This window comes from Cavia porcellus, unplaced genomic scaffold (genome assembly GCF_034190915.1).
Source record: "Cavia porcellus strain 051 isolate PalLab524CR breed Dunkin Hartley unplaced genomic scaffold, mCavPor4.1 scaffold_25, whole genome shotgun sequence".
NCBI lineage: Eukaryota > Metazoa > Chordata > Mammalia > Rodentia > Caviidae > Cavia > Cavia porcellus.
Genome location: NW_026947508.1, coordinates 38,642,618 through 38,663,021, shown reverse-complemented (window position 1 = coordinate 38,663,021; position 20,404 = coordinate 38,642,618). Strand labels below are relative to the sequence as shown.

Genomic DNA, 20,404 nt, shown 5'->3' with positions numbered 1-20,404 from the left:
CTTTGTCATGGAAGTATCTTCTTCAATCTTGAAAGATACTTTTTCAGGGTACATCACTCTGGGTTGGAGGTGTTTTCTTTTAGGGCTTAAGCTCTCCTTGACTTGAGGGTTTGTATTGAGAAGTCTGCTGTGCTTCTGATAGACTTTCTTTCATAGATGATTTGTTTATTTTCTCTAGCAGCTTTTAATAGTTTGTTCTTGTGTTGAATTTCTGGAATCTTGACTAATATATGACTTGGTGTAGTTTTATCATGGCTAATTGGATTTGCATATGCCTGATTTATCTGCATGTCAGCTTCTTTTTTCCTGCTTGGGAAGTTTTTTGCCATGACTTCTGTGAACAGGTCATTTATATCATTTGTGCTGTCTCCTGCTTTTTCATTGACTCTGGTCAATCTTACATAATTCTTCTTTGCATCATCTAGCAGCTGCTATATTGGTTGCTTATGGTCCTTTACTATTTTTAAGAAATCTTTCTTTTCATAAAAAAGAAAAAAATCTCTCTATTCATGATTGCTATCCACTCTCCTATCATGTGCATCTGAAATTCTGTCCCCACATGGGCTCATTCTGTGGCATATACTTTCAGTGGAATTTTTAATCTCCCGGATTTCTGTTTGAATCTGTTTCATGGACTCTCTTTCCTATGTTGGATGTTTATGGTTCCCATCATTTTCCTAAGCTTCTCTATTTTTTATTTGTATCTTCTCTAGAGTCACTAAGCATGTCTTTCATTATGGTCACTATCTCTGTAGTTACTTGAGAAATTATTTTTGATTTGATTTTTTTCTGGAGCCTCATTCATTTGCTTTGTTACTTCCTCTGTTAATCCTTCAGAAAGTCCAGGTGGGTGGCTTGTGAATTGTTCCACCTCATTGTCTTTGGTGAGCTGGAAGTCTGTGTCTTGTTTAAGATTCATCTCATTTTATATTTTTTTAGTTTAATTCCTGGGTTGATGTTTGTAAATTGCTTATGATAAGTAGCTTTATTGCTAGAATTTAGAACCTCTAGGAAATTACTATTTCTCAGAAGTGTCTTCTGGGTATAGGCTGGCTTTTGGGTTTTGAGTTTGTTTGAAAGATCTTACCTCTTCAATTTATTGAGGATGAGAAGTTTCTGCCTAGTTGGCCCAGGCCCTGATTCTCTGGAAATGGCTTATAGTATTTCTTATGAACCTTAGATAATCTCAGTCTTGGTATACTAATAACAACTAATTAGAACAATTATGTCACCTTGGCTAAAGTGGTACAATCAGCAATAACAACAGCATCAAACACAGCCCAGAAAATGACAAAACTGAGATAACTATTAATTTACCACCTTTAACTATATGAACTAGATTTGTGATTCTATAACAAAATCTAAAACCAGAAAATTATATGCAGGAATTAAGTCCTTGATATGGTAATTTTACCCTCAGGGAAGAAAATTGAAAAGAGGGTTGGGAGAAAAAATTAGAGAAATAGAAGAAGAGGAAGAGATTAGGAGCAAGGCTGGTAGACACAGAAGACTGTAAATTTTGGGAAACTAGTGAAGAAGACAACAGGGAAAGAGAGAAGAAAGAAAGAATAATAAAAACACAACAAAACAACAAGAAAAGCTAGAAACTGCATTCATACTCATGAAAACAAGATCAAGAAAAAAAACAAAATAAAACAAAGAAAAAAAAGAGAAAAATGAAATAATGTCTACTTCGAGGCATGTCTCTGCTATCACTGGTAGAAAGAAAGCATGTGCAAGACAGAGTCTAAGCCTGAGTTGATTAAACCAGCAAACCAGTTGTAACTTTATGGCAGGGTAGTAGATAATTCCACATGCCTGTACCTTTATTTCCACGAAAGTTCAGACTGGTTTCTAGCTAGAACCAGATTTGCCAAACTCGAAGCAGTCTGTGTGTCTGCTACTGACTTGAGTTTGGATCCCTGACCTCCTGCTGACTTGAATTTGGTTCCCTGACCCTGTCATTGGGGAGCCACTAGATGGAGCTGACCTGCAGCTGCTCTCAGTTCTGTGCTCAGTTGGCCCCTCTCCAAAATGACTACCAGTCAGTCTTCTCCCAGGGGACGTCTAAACCCAGATAACTGACCAGGCACTGTAGCTTCCTGTGTCCACTGCTCCATTCCACTGGTGCATTTCTCTGTGGAGGCCTTGGGGGTCACCAATAGTCACTTTGCATCTGTTGGGTAGGTTCGAGTTGCCCCTCCCATGCAGTGAGTCTAGGCTCAGGGAAAAAGTGTCACCTGCTATTTCCTTTTTCACTGAAGTCCCTCTGTCCACTCTCCCTGTGGCCTTCAGTTCTTACTTCAGACACTTCCTGAGTCCTGAGGACTCACTTCCCTCCTTCTCTTCCTCTTGTTGCTATATTCCAGTGTCTGGACAGCAAATCTTGGAGAGGTTCTTTGCCCGCTGCTCACCACTCTGCCATCTTCCCAAAAGTCTTGTTTTGTTTTTTTAAGACATAGTCTTACAGTTGAAGCTGGCCTTGAATTTACTAGCCCAACTTATTCAATTTATGGTGATCCTCCTGCCTTAGCCTCCTGAGTGCTGGGATTACAGTCATGCACCACCACACCCAAACTATTCATTTTTTAAAATTTTATTATACCATTTCTATACCTGCAAAAAAGACAAAGCCAGCTCAAAGTGAGATAAGAACCAGATACAAGCAGTATAGCTATATTTAAAGGGATACAGTTCAAATCCTATTCCTAAATGGGATCATATCTTTTCTTAAATGTCTCAAGGTCTATAATTGCATATTCTTGTGCCCATATGTGTTTAATTAACGTACACATGCCAAAAGTTCATTAATTTTTACTTGGTTGTGGAATACTGTAAGAATTATTCTGCCAAACTTGGTTCTAAAATCTAGACAGCGTTCTCATTATGCCTCTGATGTGTGCTGTTCTTAGAGCATTTTTCCTGGATAAAGAAAATCAGCAGCTACAGGAGAATCATTTCCGTCTCATGCAGCAAGTCATCCTCCTGGAGCGCATTTTATGGAGCATCCAGATTCACAGAAGAGAGGTATGATGTGTGTCTTTATTGAGTCCTTAATTTAGTTGCTAAGTTTGCTTCGCTCTCTCGTCACCTTCATACAGATGCAGTCCTGTTCTCAGCCTCGTAGTGGGCTGTGACCCTTACACTGCCACTCTCCATCAGACCAGCTTTTATTAAATAGTCTCTGAACAAGGGTCCCAGAGCAATTTGTGTTGTGCTTCTGAGTATCTTCCTTGACACACTATACTGTCATTGTTTTTCTTTTCTTCTCTATCTCATTAGATCAGCAGTGAGATACCAGAGGGCAAGAACTGTAGCTCATTCATCATGCTATGGACAAGTGCTCCATAAATATTGGAGAATGAATGGATGTAAATGTTTCCCTTAGTCTGAACAACCCTGTTTTCAGGGATGGAGGGATCATTCTAGATCCATTCTAGATCCATTTGAAAAGAAAGAACAAATATGAAACTCAGGGATATAAAGTGAAACTAGACTAGTTTGCTAATGAGTTGACTAAGGAGAGCATCTGAGTCACAGAAAATCAGTTATGTTCCAACAATTCAGACAGATAAGAAGCCCAGTCCAAAAGTGCAAAACATAATACAGTTTCAGAAAAGGTCCAGAATCTGGCTGGAAGGCATGTCAGAAAGGGGTACTTCTCTGAGCCAAAGTGTACTTTGAATCAGGCATAGAGGTGGCTTCCTTCTTTCCCTAATTGGTATCACTTTGAAGACATTCTTTCCAGAGATGCTTCACAATAGATTCTGCTTCTTGAGCATTTTTGCTAAAGACCTACATTTTGTTTTGTCTTCAAAAGAGTTATGTCAAGCTTTTTGAGTTGTTTTGAAGGTTTTAAGAAAAGTACAAATTCTTGGAAACAGCCCAAAGGGGGAAAAAAAAAAAGAAAAGTACAACTGCCAGATTATATGCCCTGATTTTCAATAGTTTTATCTTTGCTTGAGCAACAACTGTTCCCATTTGTCTAGTTATTCACTCAGTCACTAGATAAACATTGATTTCAGGAACACAAAGACAGTGTCTGTCTTCCAGATCTTCAGTCTGGTAGAAAAGGACAGACACATACTCTCTTACTTTTTTCACTGCTGAGACAAAGTATCTGAACCCAAGGTTAAAGGAGGAGAAAGGTATTATTTAGCTCATAGTTTGCAAAGATTTCAGTTCATAGTTGACTGGCTCCAAGGTGGGGTGGCATGGGAAAGGAGCATCACAGAGGAGAAATAGTTTATGGCAGGCAGAAGCCAGCAAAAGCAAACAATTGACAATAGCAGCTTCTTTCTGCCCCCTTTATAGTCTATCTAAGCCACCTGACTTGGGGTGGGTGCCACAGGATTCAATGGACTAATTTAGTTCACACACCCTTAATCCCAGCATTACACATTCTAGATCCAGCCACCTCTGAAAAAGTCCCACCTATGACTCCATGAGGCTTTGGAGGCACACCTAGACACAAGCCATAACACATACATAAGTAAGTATTACAGTATTACAAGAGTTTGAAGACTTAGTGGGACATATGGTGGGACTAACAGCTTTGAGATCCACAGTGTTACTTTCAAAACAAGAGAATAAATGTTATCATGGGTCAAAAATGTAGTACATCAAGCTCAATAACCCATGTGTATCAGAAGTACCAAGTCATACCATCTTCATACCTATTCGAACAAGCAACTCCTAAATTGTTTTTAAACTTAGAATCTCAAGGATCCTCCAATTTGTTATTATTATTATTTCACACAGAAGGGAAATAAAACCCAGAGAGATTAGGTGATATGACTGAATCCACAGTTACTGCTTACATTTCCCAGATCTTTCAATTCTCATTGAAGAATATTACACATTGAAAACAGATCAGTATCTAGATGCTCGAGATCAGACTTGCTGCTATTACCTTTCCTTTGATTTAACACCGAAGCCCACAGTTTTAGAGGCTCAAGTCAATGATTGGGTGGTGCCACTGATTCTGCCTCTGGTGAGCTCTGAGCAGCAGAGGATATCATGGTGGGAAAATGTGTAAGAGTGAGACCACGCTGTAAGATGGGAAGGTAGAGAAACCGAGGTCGTACATCCCCCTCCCAGGGCATGTCCCTAATTGACCTAAGAACCTCCCACTGGCTACTACCTCTTAAAGATTCCATGCATCTCCAGACACCTAACAACTTCCCATGTTGGCTCCCCTTTCCACTTTCCAGGCCTCTGAATCCTACATGCTGTCAGCTCCTAGCTCTTATAGAAAAGCCCTTCTCCTCCATTGCCTTTTCCTAGGACTTCCTCCCTTAGAATTTCTCTTGGCTGGCTCCTGCTACCCCTTATAATTCAACCTAAATATCTTTTCTTTCACAGGGTTTTTTCTGAATTCTTCCTTCTTGAAACCTTGCTTTGTGTTTTTGACAGATTTTTTGTCACTGTATCCTTTGTATCAAATCCCAGCTTAGCCAAACATGAGGTCACTGAATGCCTGTAATCCCAGCACTCAGGAGGCTGAGGCAGAAAAATTGCTGTGAGGCCAGCCTGGGATACAGAATGACAACCTATTTCAGAAAAAAAAAAAAAAAAAAAAAAAGAAAGAAAGAAAAAAAAACTTTTTTTGTTTTTATTTTTATTGTTTTATTTTGTTTTGCTTTGTTTTGCAACACAGTCTTGTTACTATGTAGTTCATGCTGGTCTTGAACTTATTACATAGTCTTACCCAGGCTGGCCTCAAATTCAGTGATCCTTCTACCTCAGCTTCCTGAGTGCTAGGATTATAGGCATGCACCACCATGCCTGGCTAGAAAAAAATTAACTCAGAACTTTCCTACTTATGTGAAAGTCAAGATGATTCATTTTACTAGTTCCCTCATCTGAGAAAATTAAGCACTAACTCTCTAAAGATGTTTGTTCCATACAAGCACTCATACACAAATGTCCATAACAGCATTATTCATAATATCCATAAGGCCTAAACAATGAAATGCCCATCAAGTAGTAAAAAGATAAGCAAAATGTGGCATATCCATAGACGAGACTATACATATATCACAATGTGGATCATAAAAAGGAATGAAGTATTGATCTATGCTATAACATGGATCAATATTAAAAATATTTTCTAAGTAAAAGAAAACAATCTCAAAAGATCAGATGTGATTCTATTGATATAAAATGTCCAGAATAGGTGTCTGAGTCACTTTTCTCATCACTGGGACAAAATACCCAACTTTCACAACTTAAAAGAAGACAGGTTAATTTTGGCTCATGCTTCAGAAAATAATCAGTTGGCTCCAAAGAAAAAACAGAATGCATAGGGGAATGATAGGTGAAAGCTACTCACAGAATGGTGAACAGAAAGCAGAGAAAAGAGAGTCTGATGAGGGATATAAATCCCCAGTGACCTGTCTCCTCTGAACAAACCCTGCTTTCCAACAGCAAGTCTGTTATTACACCCTCATAATCCAATTACTCTTCAAAATCCCTGCCTATGAGTGCATGAGACTTTGGAGGGTCTTCTAGATACAAACTATAACATTTACCTCCTAATCCCCAGAAGGTTTATATGCATTTCTTTACACAAAATGCATAGTTTATCTCTAAGAGTTACCAAAGTCCTAACAGTTTCAGCATTGCTGAACAGTCCAAGTCCACAGTCTCCACTGAGATTTAAGGCAAACCCTTAGCTGTGAGCTCCTGTAAAAATGAAATTTAAAAAAAAAACTTAAAAACTGCTAATGTACAATGGCATAGGTAAACTTTCTCATTCCAAAGAAAAAGACTAGAGGATAGAAAGCCATAGAACTAAAGCAAAGGTGAAAGTCAATAAACTTTAAATCCTATAGCTCTATATCCTGCCTCTTAGGTAGGTGTGGCAATATGTAACCTCCAAATGTTTGGGCGACCCCACCCCTGTTGCATTGCTAGTGGTTGTACCCCTCTTGGCTTTTCTCTTGGGCTGGCTTTCCTTATTCTTTATGACTTTGCTCAGATGTTTCCAGGTTCTCCTACTTTCTGGGCTTTCTACTGAAATTTCAATTTTACACACTGCCCTTGCAGAGGCACACTGCCTGGCTTCCAAAGCCTTTTTCTGGTGGAGGCTTCTATTACCCTTTAACTCTTACATTCTTCGTGCCTATAGAATCAGCTCCACATGGATAATACCAAGTATTCTACCAGCTAAAGCAGTAGCCAGGTCCTTCTGCATAATGGCTTTAGAGGCCTCTTGAGTGCCTGGAAGGCTAAACATTGTGAACACCAGAGGTGCCGTTTGGGAGCACAGTGCCTTGGAGCTCTTTACTCACAATGGGGTTCTTTGTGGTTCCTGATTTGCCCTTAATCATATTTCCTATTGTCCTGATCCAAAGTATTATACTTGGCTTCTTTTTAATGCTATTCTTTCCAGCCACAAACCTTTCCTCTGCTCTGTCTTTGCAGGCACTTTCTTTCTGGCAAAACCAAAAACATTTTAAATCAGCTTTTTGCACTCATATTTTAGTATAAACCTGACTAAAATCCCCGCAAAAGTGTCCATGCCACAGATCCAACATTGGGCAGGCTTTAAATTTCTTCCACAAGATTCATCGGTCTGTTTCACTTAATCTCAGTCTCTTGTAAAGTCTCAGGACCTGAGCAAAATAGACCAATTTTCCACCAAAGTGTTAAACATGTGGTCTCAGAGTCCAACTTGCAATGGAGTCTTTTTTCCCAACTGAAACCTCTTGAGCCAGGTCTTTACCATCTGCATTTCTGTCCACATTCTGGTCTTTTTTTTTTGTCTTTTTCCTTTTTATCGATACCGGGGATCGAACTCACGACTGCCTGCTTGCAAGGCAGGCACTTATGCCACTGAGCTAAACCTCCAGCCCCCTCACATTCTGGTCTTTTGAACTCCAACCAGAATCTTCTATCAAGTTTGGCTCACAGCATCCATTCCAGGGCTTCTGTCATTGGCATTTTCAAATCTTTCCAAACTCCTCCCTCAAACAGATTCCAAAGGCTTCTGAACCACATGTGTCTTAGTTACTTTTCTAATTGCAAAATAACTGATACCCAAAGTTGAAGGAGAAAAGGTTTATTTAGCTCACAGTATTAAAGGCAGAAAGGGTGGCATTGCGGAGGAGAAACAGTTCATGAAGGGAAGAAGGCAGCAAAGTAGTAAAGAAGCAAAGCACCACCAAACAACAACAGCAGCAGCAGCCCTCCTCCTGTGCCTTATATTCTGTCCATACTACCCACACTTAGCCTAGACAGCATTCACACCCAGGGAGGACCCTCCCACTATCGACCCCCAGAACTATGCCAAACCAATCAGTAGACTAATTTAATAATCACATACTCTTGACCCCAGCATCACACACTTAATCCCTGAATCACATACTCTAGACCCAGCCACCTCTGAAACACCCCGCCTATGACCACATGAGGCTTTGTGGGGACATCTAAATACAAACCATGACAACATGGTTAGGTACAATCACAGCAACCACCCCACTTCTCTGATACCAAACTCAGTTGCTTTTCTCACCAAAAATACCTAACACCTGCAACTAATGGAAGAGAAGTGTTTGTCTATTTGAGACAGGGTCTTGCTATGCAGTTCACGTTGGCCTTGAACTCACTTTGTAGTCCAAGATTGTCTTGAACTTGCAATGATACTCCTGCCTCAGCCTCCCAAGTGCTGGGATTATAGGTATGTGCCACTGTACATGGATTGAAGACAGGTTTATCTTGACTTGAATTTCAGTACATGGCCTGATGACTACAAAGAAACAATATAGCCGAGGGGCATTGCAGAGGAAAGCTGCTCATGGCATGGCATACAGGAAGCTGAGAGAGAAGGGAGGAACAGGGAAGGATATAAGCCTTTACAGACCATTCCCTTAGTGTCCTGTTTCCTCCAACCAGATCCTGCCTCCCAATAGCAAGCCAACTCTAATACAATCATAATCAAATCACTCTTCAAAAGCGCTGCCTATGAGTACATGAGACTTTGGGGTAACATCTAGATACAAACCATAACAGTAGGCAATATTGTTTCTTCTTTGCAGTCATCAGCCCATGTACTGAAATTCAAGTCAAGATAAACCTGTCTTCTGGGGCTGGGGATTTAGCTCAGCGGCATAAGCACCTGCCTTGCAAGTGGGTGGTTGTGAGTTTGATCCCCAGTACCGATAAAAAAGAAAAGGACAAAAAAAATAAAAAAGATAAACCTCTCTTCAATCCCGGTATGACACATGCCTATAATCCCAGCATTTGGGAGGCTGAGGCAGGAGTATCATTGCAAATTCAAGACCAGCCTGGACTACAAAGTGAGTTCAAGGCCAACCTAAACTGCATAGCAAGACCCTGTCTCAAAAAACAAATAATTAAACACCTTTCTTCCATTAAGTTGCAGGTAACATTGTATTTTATAGGTATTTTTATTGGTATATATTTGTATAGGTATTTTTGGTGAGTGCATGAGACTTTGGGGTAACATGGTCTAGATACAGACCATAACAGTAGGCAACAGTAGGCATAACAGTGATTTCCTAGTACTGAGGGGTTAAAGGGCATGGGATTTATATTGAGGGTGATGAAAATGTTTTAAAATTCACTGTGGTGATACTTATACAACTCTTCAAATAATACTATTAAAAACCACTGATCAGGGTCAGGGGTTTAGCTCAGTGGCATAAGCACCTGCCTAGCAAGTGCAAGATCCTGAGTTCGATTCCTGGTGCCAAAAACAAAACAAAACAAAAAAAAAACACTGAATTATGTGCTTTAGGTGAATGAATTATATGATATGTAAATTAAATATCCATAGTCAGGACAAAAAATAAAGATTTTGGGGGGGTACAGAGGACTGGATCTAGAGTCTTCACCTTGGCCTACATTTTCAATCCTTTTTTATTTTTTATTTTGAAATAGAATCTCACTAAGTTGTCCAGGCTGGGCTTAGATCTGTGAAAAGCCTGGCTCAACCACCTATACAAAAAAAAAGAAATTTTTTTTAAAAGATGGTTGTTAGCTATGAAATAAATAATGCACATAAATTACCTAGTATATTTTTTTGGTAAAGAATTGACATCCAGAGATGATAGTATCTATCTTTTAATGACATACATTTACTTATTTTTGTTTTGCTTTGTTTTGTTTCGTTTTGTTTTGTTGAGACATTTGTTTCCTATGTAGTTCAGACTGGACTTGAACTCACTACATATCCCAGATTGGCCTCAAATTTGTCCTACTGCCTCAGCCTCCCAAATTGGGATTATAGGGATGTGTCACCATTAAACATTACTGAGTTCCTGATGTGTGTCATGTATTATTTTCCCTTCAGCCCTGAAAAATTAGATATCAGCTGTTATCCTCATCTTACAGATGTAGGAATTCAAATTCAGACAGGTGAAAAGACATGACATAATCTAACCTGACCAGATTTCAAGCTTAATGAAATTAAAGCACCCAAATAAGAAAAGTGCTGGGTATGGCTGCTGTCTTGTACAGTCCTAGCACTTGAGAATCTGACAGAAGGATCATGAATTTGAGGACATGTAGGAATACATAGTGAATTCAAGACCAGCGGACTACATAGTGAGATTCTGTCCAAAATGAGGAAGAGGAAGAAGAGGAAAAGGAGGATGTGGAGGAGGAGAAAAAGAAGGGAAGGAGATGGAAGAAGTGAAATTGTCATTGCTGATATGATCTAGCATGTAGAAATCCCTCAAGACTTCATCAATAAAATTCCATTAGATCTAATAAACAAATACAGTAAAGTTGCAGGATACAAAATCTACACAACAAAATCAATAGTATTGTATACACCAACATAATTTTCTGAAAAAGAAATCAAGAAAATAATTCCACTTATAAAGCTATCAAAAAATAGGAAGTTGGCGTGGTGACACATGCCTGTAATCTCAGCACTTGGGAGGCTGAGGCAAGATCAACCAGTTCAAGGCCAGCCTGGGGCTACATAGTGAGTTTACTGCTAGCCTGAACTACGTAGTGAGATCTTGTCTCAATAACAAGAAAAATGATAATTAGGAATAAATTTAGCTCAGGAGATGAAAGATCTTGTACACAGAAAACTAAAAAACTTTGATAAAAAATTGAAAAAGACACAAATAAATGGAAAGACATCAGGGCTCATAACCTGGAAGAATTAGTATTGTTAAAATGTCTATTTCCCTAAGCAATACTCAGATTCAGTCTAATTCCTTTCAAAAGTCCAATGTTATTTTTACCTAAATAGAAAAAAAATCCTAAAATTAATTTGGAACCACAAAAATCCCTAAATACCCACAAGTCTTAAGTAAAAAAGAACAAAATCAGAGGCCTTACACCATCTGACTTCAAGCTATAATACAAAGCTATAGTAATTGAAATAACATGATCACAAATGACCAACAGATGCCTGAAAAAATGCTCCACATCACTAATCTTAAGGAAATACAAATTAAAACCATGGTGATGGATCACCTCATAGTTGTCAGAAAGATAAAAATAAATGTTGTTGAGAACGTAGAGAAAAGCACACCCCTTTATATTGTTAGCAGAAACAATACAACTATTATGGAAAATTAATATAGATATTATTTAAAACTGTATGGAAGTTTTTGTGCATATGCATAGAGGATTTAAAATAAATACATCCTGTGTTTATTTTAACACTATTCATGATAGCCTAATTATGGAATCAATGTAAGTCCATCAATGGGTGAATACATAAAGAAAATGTATATATACACAGTGGAATACTATTCATCCTTTAAAAAGGATGCTGTAATTTACAACACATAGATGAACTGAAAGGGAGGTACGTTAAGAGAAATAAGTCAAGATGACTACACTTATTCTCATTTACATGTGGAATCTTTTGGGAAGATACCCAGAAGGGGAATAGCTGGGTTGAATGGGACCTCCAATCTTAGTTTTTTGAGGAATCCCCACACTGATTTAACATGTGGAATCTAAAGTAAACAAACTCATAGAAGGAAAAAACAGAATGATTACCAGAGGCTGGAGGATGGGAGAATGGAGCATGGTTGATCAAAATATATAGTTTTAGTTAGACAAGAGAAATAAATATGTGAATATATACATGTAATTACGTTAATTCAGTCACTTCACATTGTGTGCCTATATTATCCATCACTTTATACCCCATAAATATATGCAATTATAATTTGTCAATACTGGTAACATTTTTTGTGCTTGTTTTTTTAAGACAGGATCTCACTACGTAGTTCAGGTTACCCTAATACTTGCTAAGCAGCCCACGACTACAGCCATATGTACTGTGCTTGGCTTCTAGTAAAATGTCTTAAATCATTCAGACTAGCAATATACAAATATTTATGCTCTTGAATATATGTATACAGAGCATTATTCATAATAACAAAAAAGTAGAAACACCCAATCTCCATTGGCTAAGGAATTGAGCAAAATGTTAAATTCATACAATGGATTTTTTTCCTATTATCCTGTTTTGAAATATACAATGGATTTTTTAGACATTAAAAAATGCATCTGGGTGTGGTGGCACATGCCTGTAATCCTAGCACTTGGGAGGTCAAAACAGGAGGATCGCTGCAATTTCAAGGCTAGCCTGGGGTACATAATGAGTTCAATGCCAGCCTGAACTAGTTAGACACTGCTTAAAAAAAAAGAAAGAATGCAAAGAAAATGAAGTACTGATACATGCTACAACATGAATGAAACCGTAAAGCATACTAATGTTTTAGAGAAACCAGAAACAAAAGCCATATTTGTATAATCACATTCATATGAAAAGCTGAGAATAAAAAAATCGATATAGACAGAAAGTACAGTAGTGATTTCCAGGGGGTGGGGAGAAAGAGGAGTAACAGGATGAATGATCATGGGTTTTGCAAGGGGAATGGTGTGATGGAAATGTTCTGGAATTAGATAGTGGTGATAGTTCCTTACCTCTGAATATATAGAAAAGCACTGGAAACTGGGGATATAGATCAACAGCATCAGCGTCTGCCTGGCAAGTGCAAGATGCTGAGTTCAATCCCTGGTACCAAAAAAAAGCAAGCAAGCAAGAAAAGGACCGCACATGTTAGGAACTACATGTTATTATGTGACTTACTTGTCAAGACAGGAAGTTATTTAAAAGAAAAAAATAAAGCCAGGTATGGTGGTATATACCTGTAATCTTAGGAGATACGAGGGTTTTAGGAATTTAGTTCATTGGTTGAATGCTGGTCTAGTGTTGGGGACCAAATTCACAATGGCTGGTTTTACGTATTTCCCTGTGGGATTAAAAAAAAACCCTGGAATTGTTGATCCACCCATTTGGGATTTCCCATTGACTCTTCCAAGCATAAAATCATGGATACCTTCTTAAACCATCTCAAGATTATACTGAAGGACAAGATACTTCTAAGCATAAAATCATCTACGCCTTCTTAAATCATCATAGCATTATATTCTGGTGAAGATACTTTAAAGGTAAAATTATCTACATCCTCTAGAGTCAGAATCTTTAGATAAATTGTAATCCTTTTCTAGCCCCACCTATCACTGTATAGATCAAATAATAGTGGCTGTTTTGAGAGAAAAGAGATCAAATCCAGAGAGATTAATTTCCCAGCCATTGTTTGGGGTTTTTTTTTGCTTGTCTGTTTTTGCACCGGGAACAAACTTGTGTTTGCCAGTCCCCAGCCCCAGCCATTGTTAAAATATGATACATGTCTCTGTTTTTATTTTTCTCAGCATTCCTGATATTGACAATCAGAGCTCTTGGCTGGGTTCCTGATTGTCTAGCAAGTATGAGCCCTGGGTTCAGTCCTCAACATCAAAATATTAAGAAACAAACAAACAAAGACAAATATAATGGGCTGAGGATATAGTTCAGTGTGATAATCCTGGGCTCAATCCCTAGTACCCCCCGCCAAAGATGTTTCTGTTTTCAAACTATATATAACAAAGGAAAGAAACAAAATAAAGATAGAGTATATAGGGCTATGTGTGTAGAATGGTGGACAGATACAAATAGATTATATATATAATCTTTTTGAAACAGGGTCTAGCTATACAGTTCAGGCTGATCTTGAGCTCACTTTGTTGCCCAGGCTGGTCTCAAACTTGCAACAGTCCTCCTGCCTCAGCCTCCTGAGTGCTGGGATTATAGGCGTGCACCACCATCCCAGGCTTACCTTTTACATGTTGAAGGAATATATTGAAGGAATATCATATATATTGAAGAAAGACTAGACTGACAGACTTACAGGGCAGGTGACAAGACAAGCAACTTTTTATTTTGTATCTTTAATGTTTTGTTGTTTGTAGTATGTGCATACGTATGTATCTTTATACCTGTATCTATATCTACATATTACAAGTTCTAGGCTCACATTGCCAATGTCTTATCATTATAATATTTAATATTAATCCTTGTTTTCCTTTCAGGAGGCAATTAGTGAGATTCCTGAGTTTGAAGTATTGAATAAAATACTGCCTTTACCAAACTCTAGGTTAGTAAAATCAAGATAATCATCTACATTTCTTAAATTATAGCTGCTACCTGGTTCTAAATTGTTGGATTCAGAAAGCATAGCATGGAAAGAGGGGTTCTACTTTTTATATCTGTATTTTCTCCCAGTTCCTTCTCCCCTCACTATCCTTTAACTCTCACACCCCACAGAATCCTGATTTTAGGTCAGAGATAATCCATGAGTGTAGGTTTAAATTTTATTTGGCTTGTTTTCTTTGTGCTTGACAGTTATAAAGTGGTGAAATCATATTAATGTCATACCCTTGCAAGTCCAAACACTTTCCAAGCAATCCTACCCATATAATGTCCTCACACGTGATCTTTCTCAGTTCCTCAGGAATAGGTTTGGAAGAGTCAGCTGGAAATATTCAAGAAACTAAAGAATGTAAGCCTGAAGCAAGAACAACAATCCCAGAGTCCCCAGAGTCTCCTTCCCATTCACAGAATTCTGAAACTGGATCCAAGAATGCGGCTGCTGTGAAACAGACATACAGCCTACAGAACAATACCAAAGTTCAAAACTGTAAAATCGCTGGTGTCTGAGACTATACTGATCAAAACTGCTAATTTAAAGCTTGGACACAAAGGTGGAATACGATATGGACAAGAGTTCCACAGATGTCTACTAGCTGTCAACCAAGAGTCTTCAAAATTGCTGATAAATTCATTAAACAATTTCTAAAAATGGGTTTCTCAAATTTATTTGATATCTTCAAATGTTCATATTGTTCAATATACAGACTTCTCAGGGATTTAATTAGGTTTCTCTTTAGCAGAACACACTATAATCAATGCAGCATTTTTTCTCATTATCATGGGTAATTTTTGTATTCAATTATTATTTAAAAGCAAGAACAATGTATTTTTATTGTCTTTTTGATACAGGTTCTCACTATGTGTTCAATCTGCCTGCCTCAGCCTTCCGAGTGCTAGGGTTACAGGATTGCGCCACCACGCCCGACTAGTTTAAGCTTTTTCATTGTAGGGTTATTTTTATAGTGTGATTTTATTTCATTATTTCATTTTTGGCAATACTGGGATCAAACTCAGAGCCTCAAGCATGTTACATAACATTCCTGGGTTTGAAGTTCTAAATATATCTCCAGCCATAGTCTGACTTTTAATTTAATACATCGTGGAAACATTGTCAATAGCCATGTGCCATTCTACTGTGTTGTTATAGTCAGCATTTGCAAGGGAAGCAATGCAGTACAGGACACTAATTTATAGTATTATTTTATAATAGTCACCAAAGAGTCAAATACAAAAAAAAAAGGGCAGAAAATCTGTCTATACAATAAAGACCCTAACAAAATCCAGCTGAGGGCCATTGCAATGTTCTGCACGAGTCCAGCTAAAGACCTAGAGCCCATGACAATGACCCATACAAGTCTGTTTCATGGATCCATGCTGAGAAGGCTGAAAATTCAGTGGTGGTGTCATAGACAGCTGAGCCAGTTAGAAATATCATAGGCAGTCAGACAGGGTTAGACCTTCAGAGGAAGCCAGCACACAGGACCAGATATCTGATGACCTTGAAGGGGACACACACCTCTTGCTGTGGACCAGATCTCAAGACGAATGCAAAACAAATGCAACCACACCCTTAAGTATAATCCTTAAGGATTAAGTCTGAATCACCTTGAAGTCAGAAGTCACCATTGCTAGCTATAGATATGTCCCACCTTATGCCCATCTGCCTTGTGAGCTCCAAGTCCTATCCACCCCACCCACAGCCCACCTTAAACCCATAGTTTTACTCTAATAAAGTGCCTGAAAACGACAGAGTCCTTGGTAACCCGCTTGGGACCCCTCTTATCTCTTTTCAGACAGAAGCTTTCTTTCTCTCAATAAATATATTCTTCACCTCCGTTGTTCCTGCAATCCACTCTTTGGTTTTAGAGAACACGAACTCGCGGACATAGTAGGTTGGCAGTCTCATTTCCCTATATCAGTGGAAACTAGAAAGTCTGTGCTAGCAGGATGAAAGATCTGTGCCAGTGGCCTAGGGTTCTGCACTAGAGCCAAGAAATGATGCTCAAAGTAAGGACCAGGGCTCCCCTCAAAAATATGACAGCCATCCTTAGTAGCAATGAGGTCCCGAACTCCTCCAACAATGAACAGCCAAGTTCATATCAGGAAAGAAACTAGACAAGCTCCTCCAGAAGAATCAACAACACCCAGGAGAACCAACACCACCTTGGAAACAACCTTCAGATGGGCCATCCACACCTAGCACCATGCTGATTTAGTTCTTCTGGTATTACAAATTGACCACTAGTTGTCAATCAACCACACATGTTGATGCTATATAAATGACCCCTTTTTTATTTATTCTGCTCTTTTAAAATTTGTTATGCGTGTCAATTGGTTTCATTTTAGCAGGTTCATACATGAACATAATATATTTTGATCATTTCCATCTCCCCATCAAGCTCCCCGCTGGTTTCACATAGGATTAACACATACATTCTGTTCATATCCATCCTCCCTATTGCCCATTCTTATGCCCCACCTTGTTCCCTTCCCCTTGCCCAACAGCAATCTCTCTTTATTTTTCTTATCATCTTTTTTTGTTTTGTTTTTTCCTTTTTATTGGTACCAGGGATCGAACTCAGGACTGCCTGCTTGTTCTTATCATCTTTTTAAGATTGCCCATTTAGGGAAAACATGAGATATTTGTCTTCTGAGTCTCACTCATTTGCTCATCATGCCTCAATAAAAATGGGTATAGAAGTAACCCTATAGTATGCTGACTTCAGTGTCTTTGGGTATTTGCCAAGAAGTGGTATAGCTGGAGGGAGCAAAGGTAGCTATAGTTTCACAGTATTTTGTTTGTTTGTTTTGGTACCAGGGAGTGAGCTCACAATTTTGTGATGACTGGGCAGGCACTTAAACAGCTGAGCTAAACTCCCGGCCTATTTTTTGGTGGGGGAGGCTCCTTCTGATTTCCACAGTGGTTGTACTAATTCACATTCTACCAGCAAGCACCAGCTACATCTTCCAGCCCTTTTTTTAAATTTTGGGATAGTGCTGTGGGGTTTTCATGTAGAGAGACAGGACATGGAGGCCTTTTTCCCAGGAAGCAGCTTTATTCATGCCAGCACTGACTATAGATTTGTTTCCAAAGGCTGAGTGCTGAACAGATGCAGTTGACCCTTTATTATAATTTACATGTGTTTGTCTGCCTTATACACTAATATTCCAGTGTGGTTGCTTACAGTTTCTGTTTCAGAAGAACTACACCTGCATACACAGAGGCTGATATCACTACATTGTAAGAATTTCCTACTCCCACACATTGGTAGGTGATAGAATTGTGGTGGCGGCTGAAAAGATAAGAAGTATGAAATATAAATGACCTTTATTTTAAGAATGCGGGGAGAGACCCCCCTGACCCCCTGGGGCACAGCATCTCCCCACCTGGGGTCGGCGATCTCTCCGTGGGACACGTGGAGTGGGGGCATACATGTAGCTTAGGATTGGGGTGGAGCCTGCGGGGCATTAGGGAGGCACAGGTATCTCAATGGTATTCATTTCATGCCAGAGCAAATTCGTAGGGTGGGGAAGATAGAGTCACAGGTAAATTCCTAGGGGTGGGGAATATGGAGCTCCTTGGTTTTGCCTCTAATGTTTTACCAGCTATAGAGTCCTGTCTGGGCCATAACTCTTTCATTCCCATTTTATGATTATTATTATTAGGAAAAGGGGTGGAGATTTCTTTTTTTACTGCTTCCTGCTGGAAGGGGGCACTGTACTGGGGTCTAGGGAAGTCGACAGGATGACTGTTGATGCCCATGGAGAAGCTGGTGCCAGGTATTTTAGCCAGGACAACTTCACTTGTGAATGCACGTATATTAGACTGGAAAAACAAAGGGACAAGATGTTATGAGGAGTCATGGCATTGTCATATTTAAGGACACAGGTGAGGTAAAGGAAAGGTGCCTTTGATTTAGATATGTCATTATATCAGGACCATGTTGAGGTAGAATCATTGCCACAGTAAGGCAGAATTCTGAAAAATAAATGTGGGGTTAGGAGGAGTGAAGTTATGAGAGGTGATTACTCCCCCATCTGAAAGGGTAAAAGTTAAGAGGGTAAGGCTTGTCTCTGGTATGTGTGACTTGGGAGTCTTTAGGAAATACTGTTGAGAGTCCTGCTGTAAAAAAGGGATAAGAAATTAGAAACCAAATTGGATAACAAAAATATGACAGCCTGAGAGTTGTGGCTGTGAGGCCTTGGTAAGACAGAGATGAATAGGCAAAAGGATCATTAGAGCTAGGGCTGGAAGGGTACCACTTAGCCTGAGTGATGTGAAACCAGTATGGCAGTCCAGCAATTTTGATCACTGTTGAGGTTGCCAAGAATACCAGGTATGGGTTGCTGTAACCTGGTTGTAGTCCTTGGAATGATTTGCTGTAACAGAACTTTAGTAAGTATATCAACAGTCTCCCTGGTTGTAGGAAAGGCTTTTATGTATCCTGAAAAAGTATAAACAAAGTGAGAAGACAAAATTTATCTGTCAGTCTTGACCGGGGTTGTGTCTGAGAAATTGGTAAGAAAGGAAGGGGGTGGTATATATCACTGAGGAAAGGTTTACTAGCGATAACAGGTGTAAGTTGTTGAGGCCTCAGTATCTGGGTCAGTCTGTATAAACACAAGGGAATAAGAAGCAGTTTTAAGATTTAGGACTGTAGAATGAGTGGTGGAGGGAAGATCTGGCACCACTGGGTGGACTGGGAAGAAGCAGTCTGGAATCTGCCCTGTTTGTAAATGGCATAGATTGAGGACTTACTATAGCAGCCTGAAAACTCAGGAAGAACTCTGTATATATGGCTGCTATGTCCACAAGTATAGAGAATGTCTTATCTGAGACTTTTAGTGGGACTTGGGCTCTGAGACGGACACCTTAAAGTGGGCTGCTGTTGTTGGCCCTGAGACCCGTCAGTCTTCAGCAGCAAGTTTAAGCAGATCTGTCAGCGATGAATCTGGCAGTGTTGGCATTTCCCACGAGGGCTAGAAGTTAGGATGGTTTACCCACTCTCTGGTGGCTAGGACAGTCCAGTAGCCCTGGGTTAAGATGCCAAAGAAACGTCGGGATGGGGTACTCTCTTGTCCAATGTCCTGTTGCATTTGAGGCATGGTCCATGGCGGGGGCGGGGCAGGCAGCTCCACCTTGTGTTGGTTTACCTGTCTCAAAACTCCAAGTGTCACTGTTATCTCTGTTGTTCAAAACATGAAAAGCCATATTGAGGAGATCTCTATGGAGTTTGAAGGTCAAGTTTTGCCTTTTTGTTGTGGGTCTACAGTAGAAGGTATCTATAGAATTAAGTAAGTATGCAAGGGTCAAATACAATCAACAGAGTATTTATGACTTTAGTAATGCCTTCCCATAAGGAGGACAACGTCTAGGGAACTTTAGGAACTGACATGTCATTTATGTCATATGTCAGTATCTCTTTAAGTTATTATGTCTAATGCCATCTGACTTTTGGAGGATGGCCTGTTTAATTTTTATCTTTTTATTTAGGAGAGAGATCAGCTATGGTGTCATTTAATATCAGTTGAATATAGTTAATCATGGCTTGGTGGAGGGCTGAGCCAGGACAGGCAGGCAGGCTGGGAAAGGTTTAAGTTTGGCTTCTGCCACAGTGTTGGTTTTGTTGTTTTGGATGTATCATATAACCCTTGTTTTGGAAAAGAGCTAGTAGTTCCCAGCAAAAGGAATTTATAATTATCTCTTAATTTTAGTTGTTAAACAGGAGATTGGTAACAGTACAGTATAATATGTACAGTATAATATAAACAATAAGCTTAACATAGAACATTACTAGTGGTTTAGAGCAAAAGGAATTTATAATTACCTCTTAATTTTAGTTGTTAAACATTTAGGAGATTGGT

General features: G+C 39.1%; 2 protein-coding genes across 17 annotated transcripts in view; one reads left to right on the top strand and one right to left on the bottom strand.

The window, feature by feature from the left end:
- Ccdc30 (coiled-coil domain containing 30) overlaps nucleotides 1-15,188 on the top strand; it is a 129,818-nt gene extending 114,630 nt beyond the window's left edge. For all 7 annotated transcript variants that reach the window (XM_063236355.1, XM_063236354.1, XM_063236357.1 and 4 more), the window contains 3 exons: nucleotides 2,913-3,027; nucleotides 14,419-14,483; nucleotides 14,833-15,188. In XM_063236355.1, coding sequence (XP_063092425.1) covers nucleotides 2,913-3,027; nucleotides 14,419-14,483; nucleotides 14,833-15,046 — 394 coding nt within the window. In that variant the 3' untranslated portion in view covers nucleotides 15,047-15,188. The remainder of the gene's footprint in view (nucleotides 1-2,912; nucleotides 3,028-14,418; nucleotides 14,484-14,832) is intronic.
- Nucleotides 1-20,404, bottom strand: part of Zmynd12 (zinc finger MYND-type containing 12) — a 183,740-nt gene that overhangs the window by 156,832 nt on the left and 6,504 nt on the right. Inside the window, exon 4 of one of the 10 annotated variants that reach the window (XR_010043150.1) lies at nucleotides 5,646-6,687. The exons of 7 other annotated variants lie outside the window; for them this stretch is intronic. The gene's annotated coding sequence lies outside the window, so the exon portion shown is untranslated. Of the gene's footprint in view, nucleotides 1-5,645; nucleotides 6,688-17,850; nucleotides 19,823-20,404 lie in introns of those variants that run through there. 2 more of the 10 variants (XR_010043147.1, XR_010043146.1) reach the window with 2 other exon arrangements.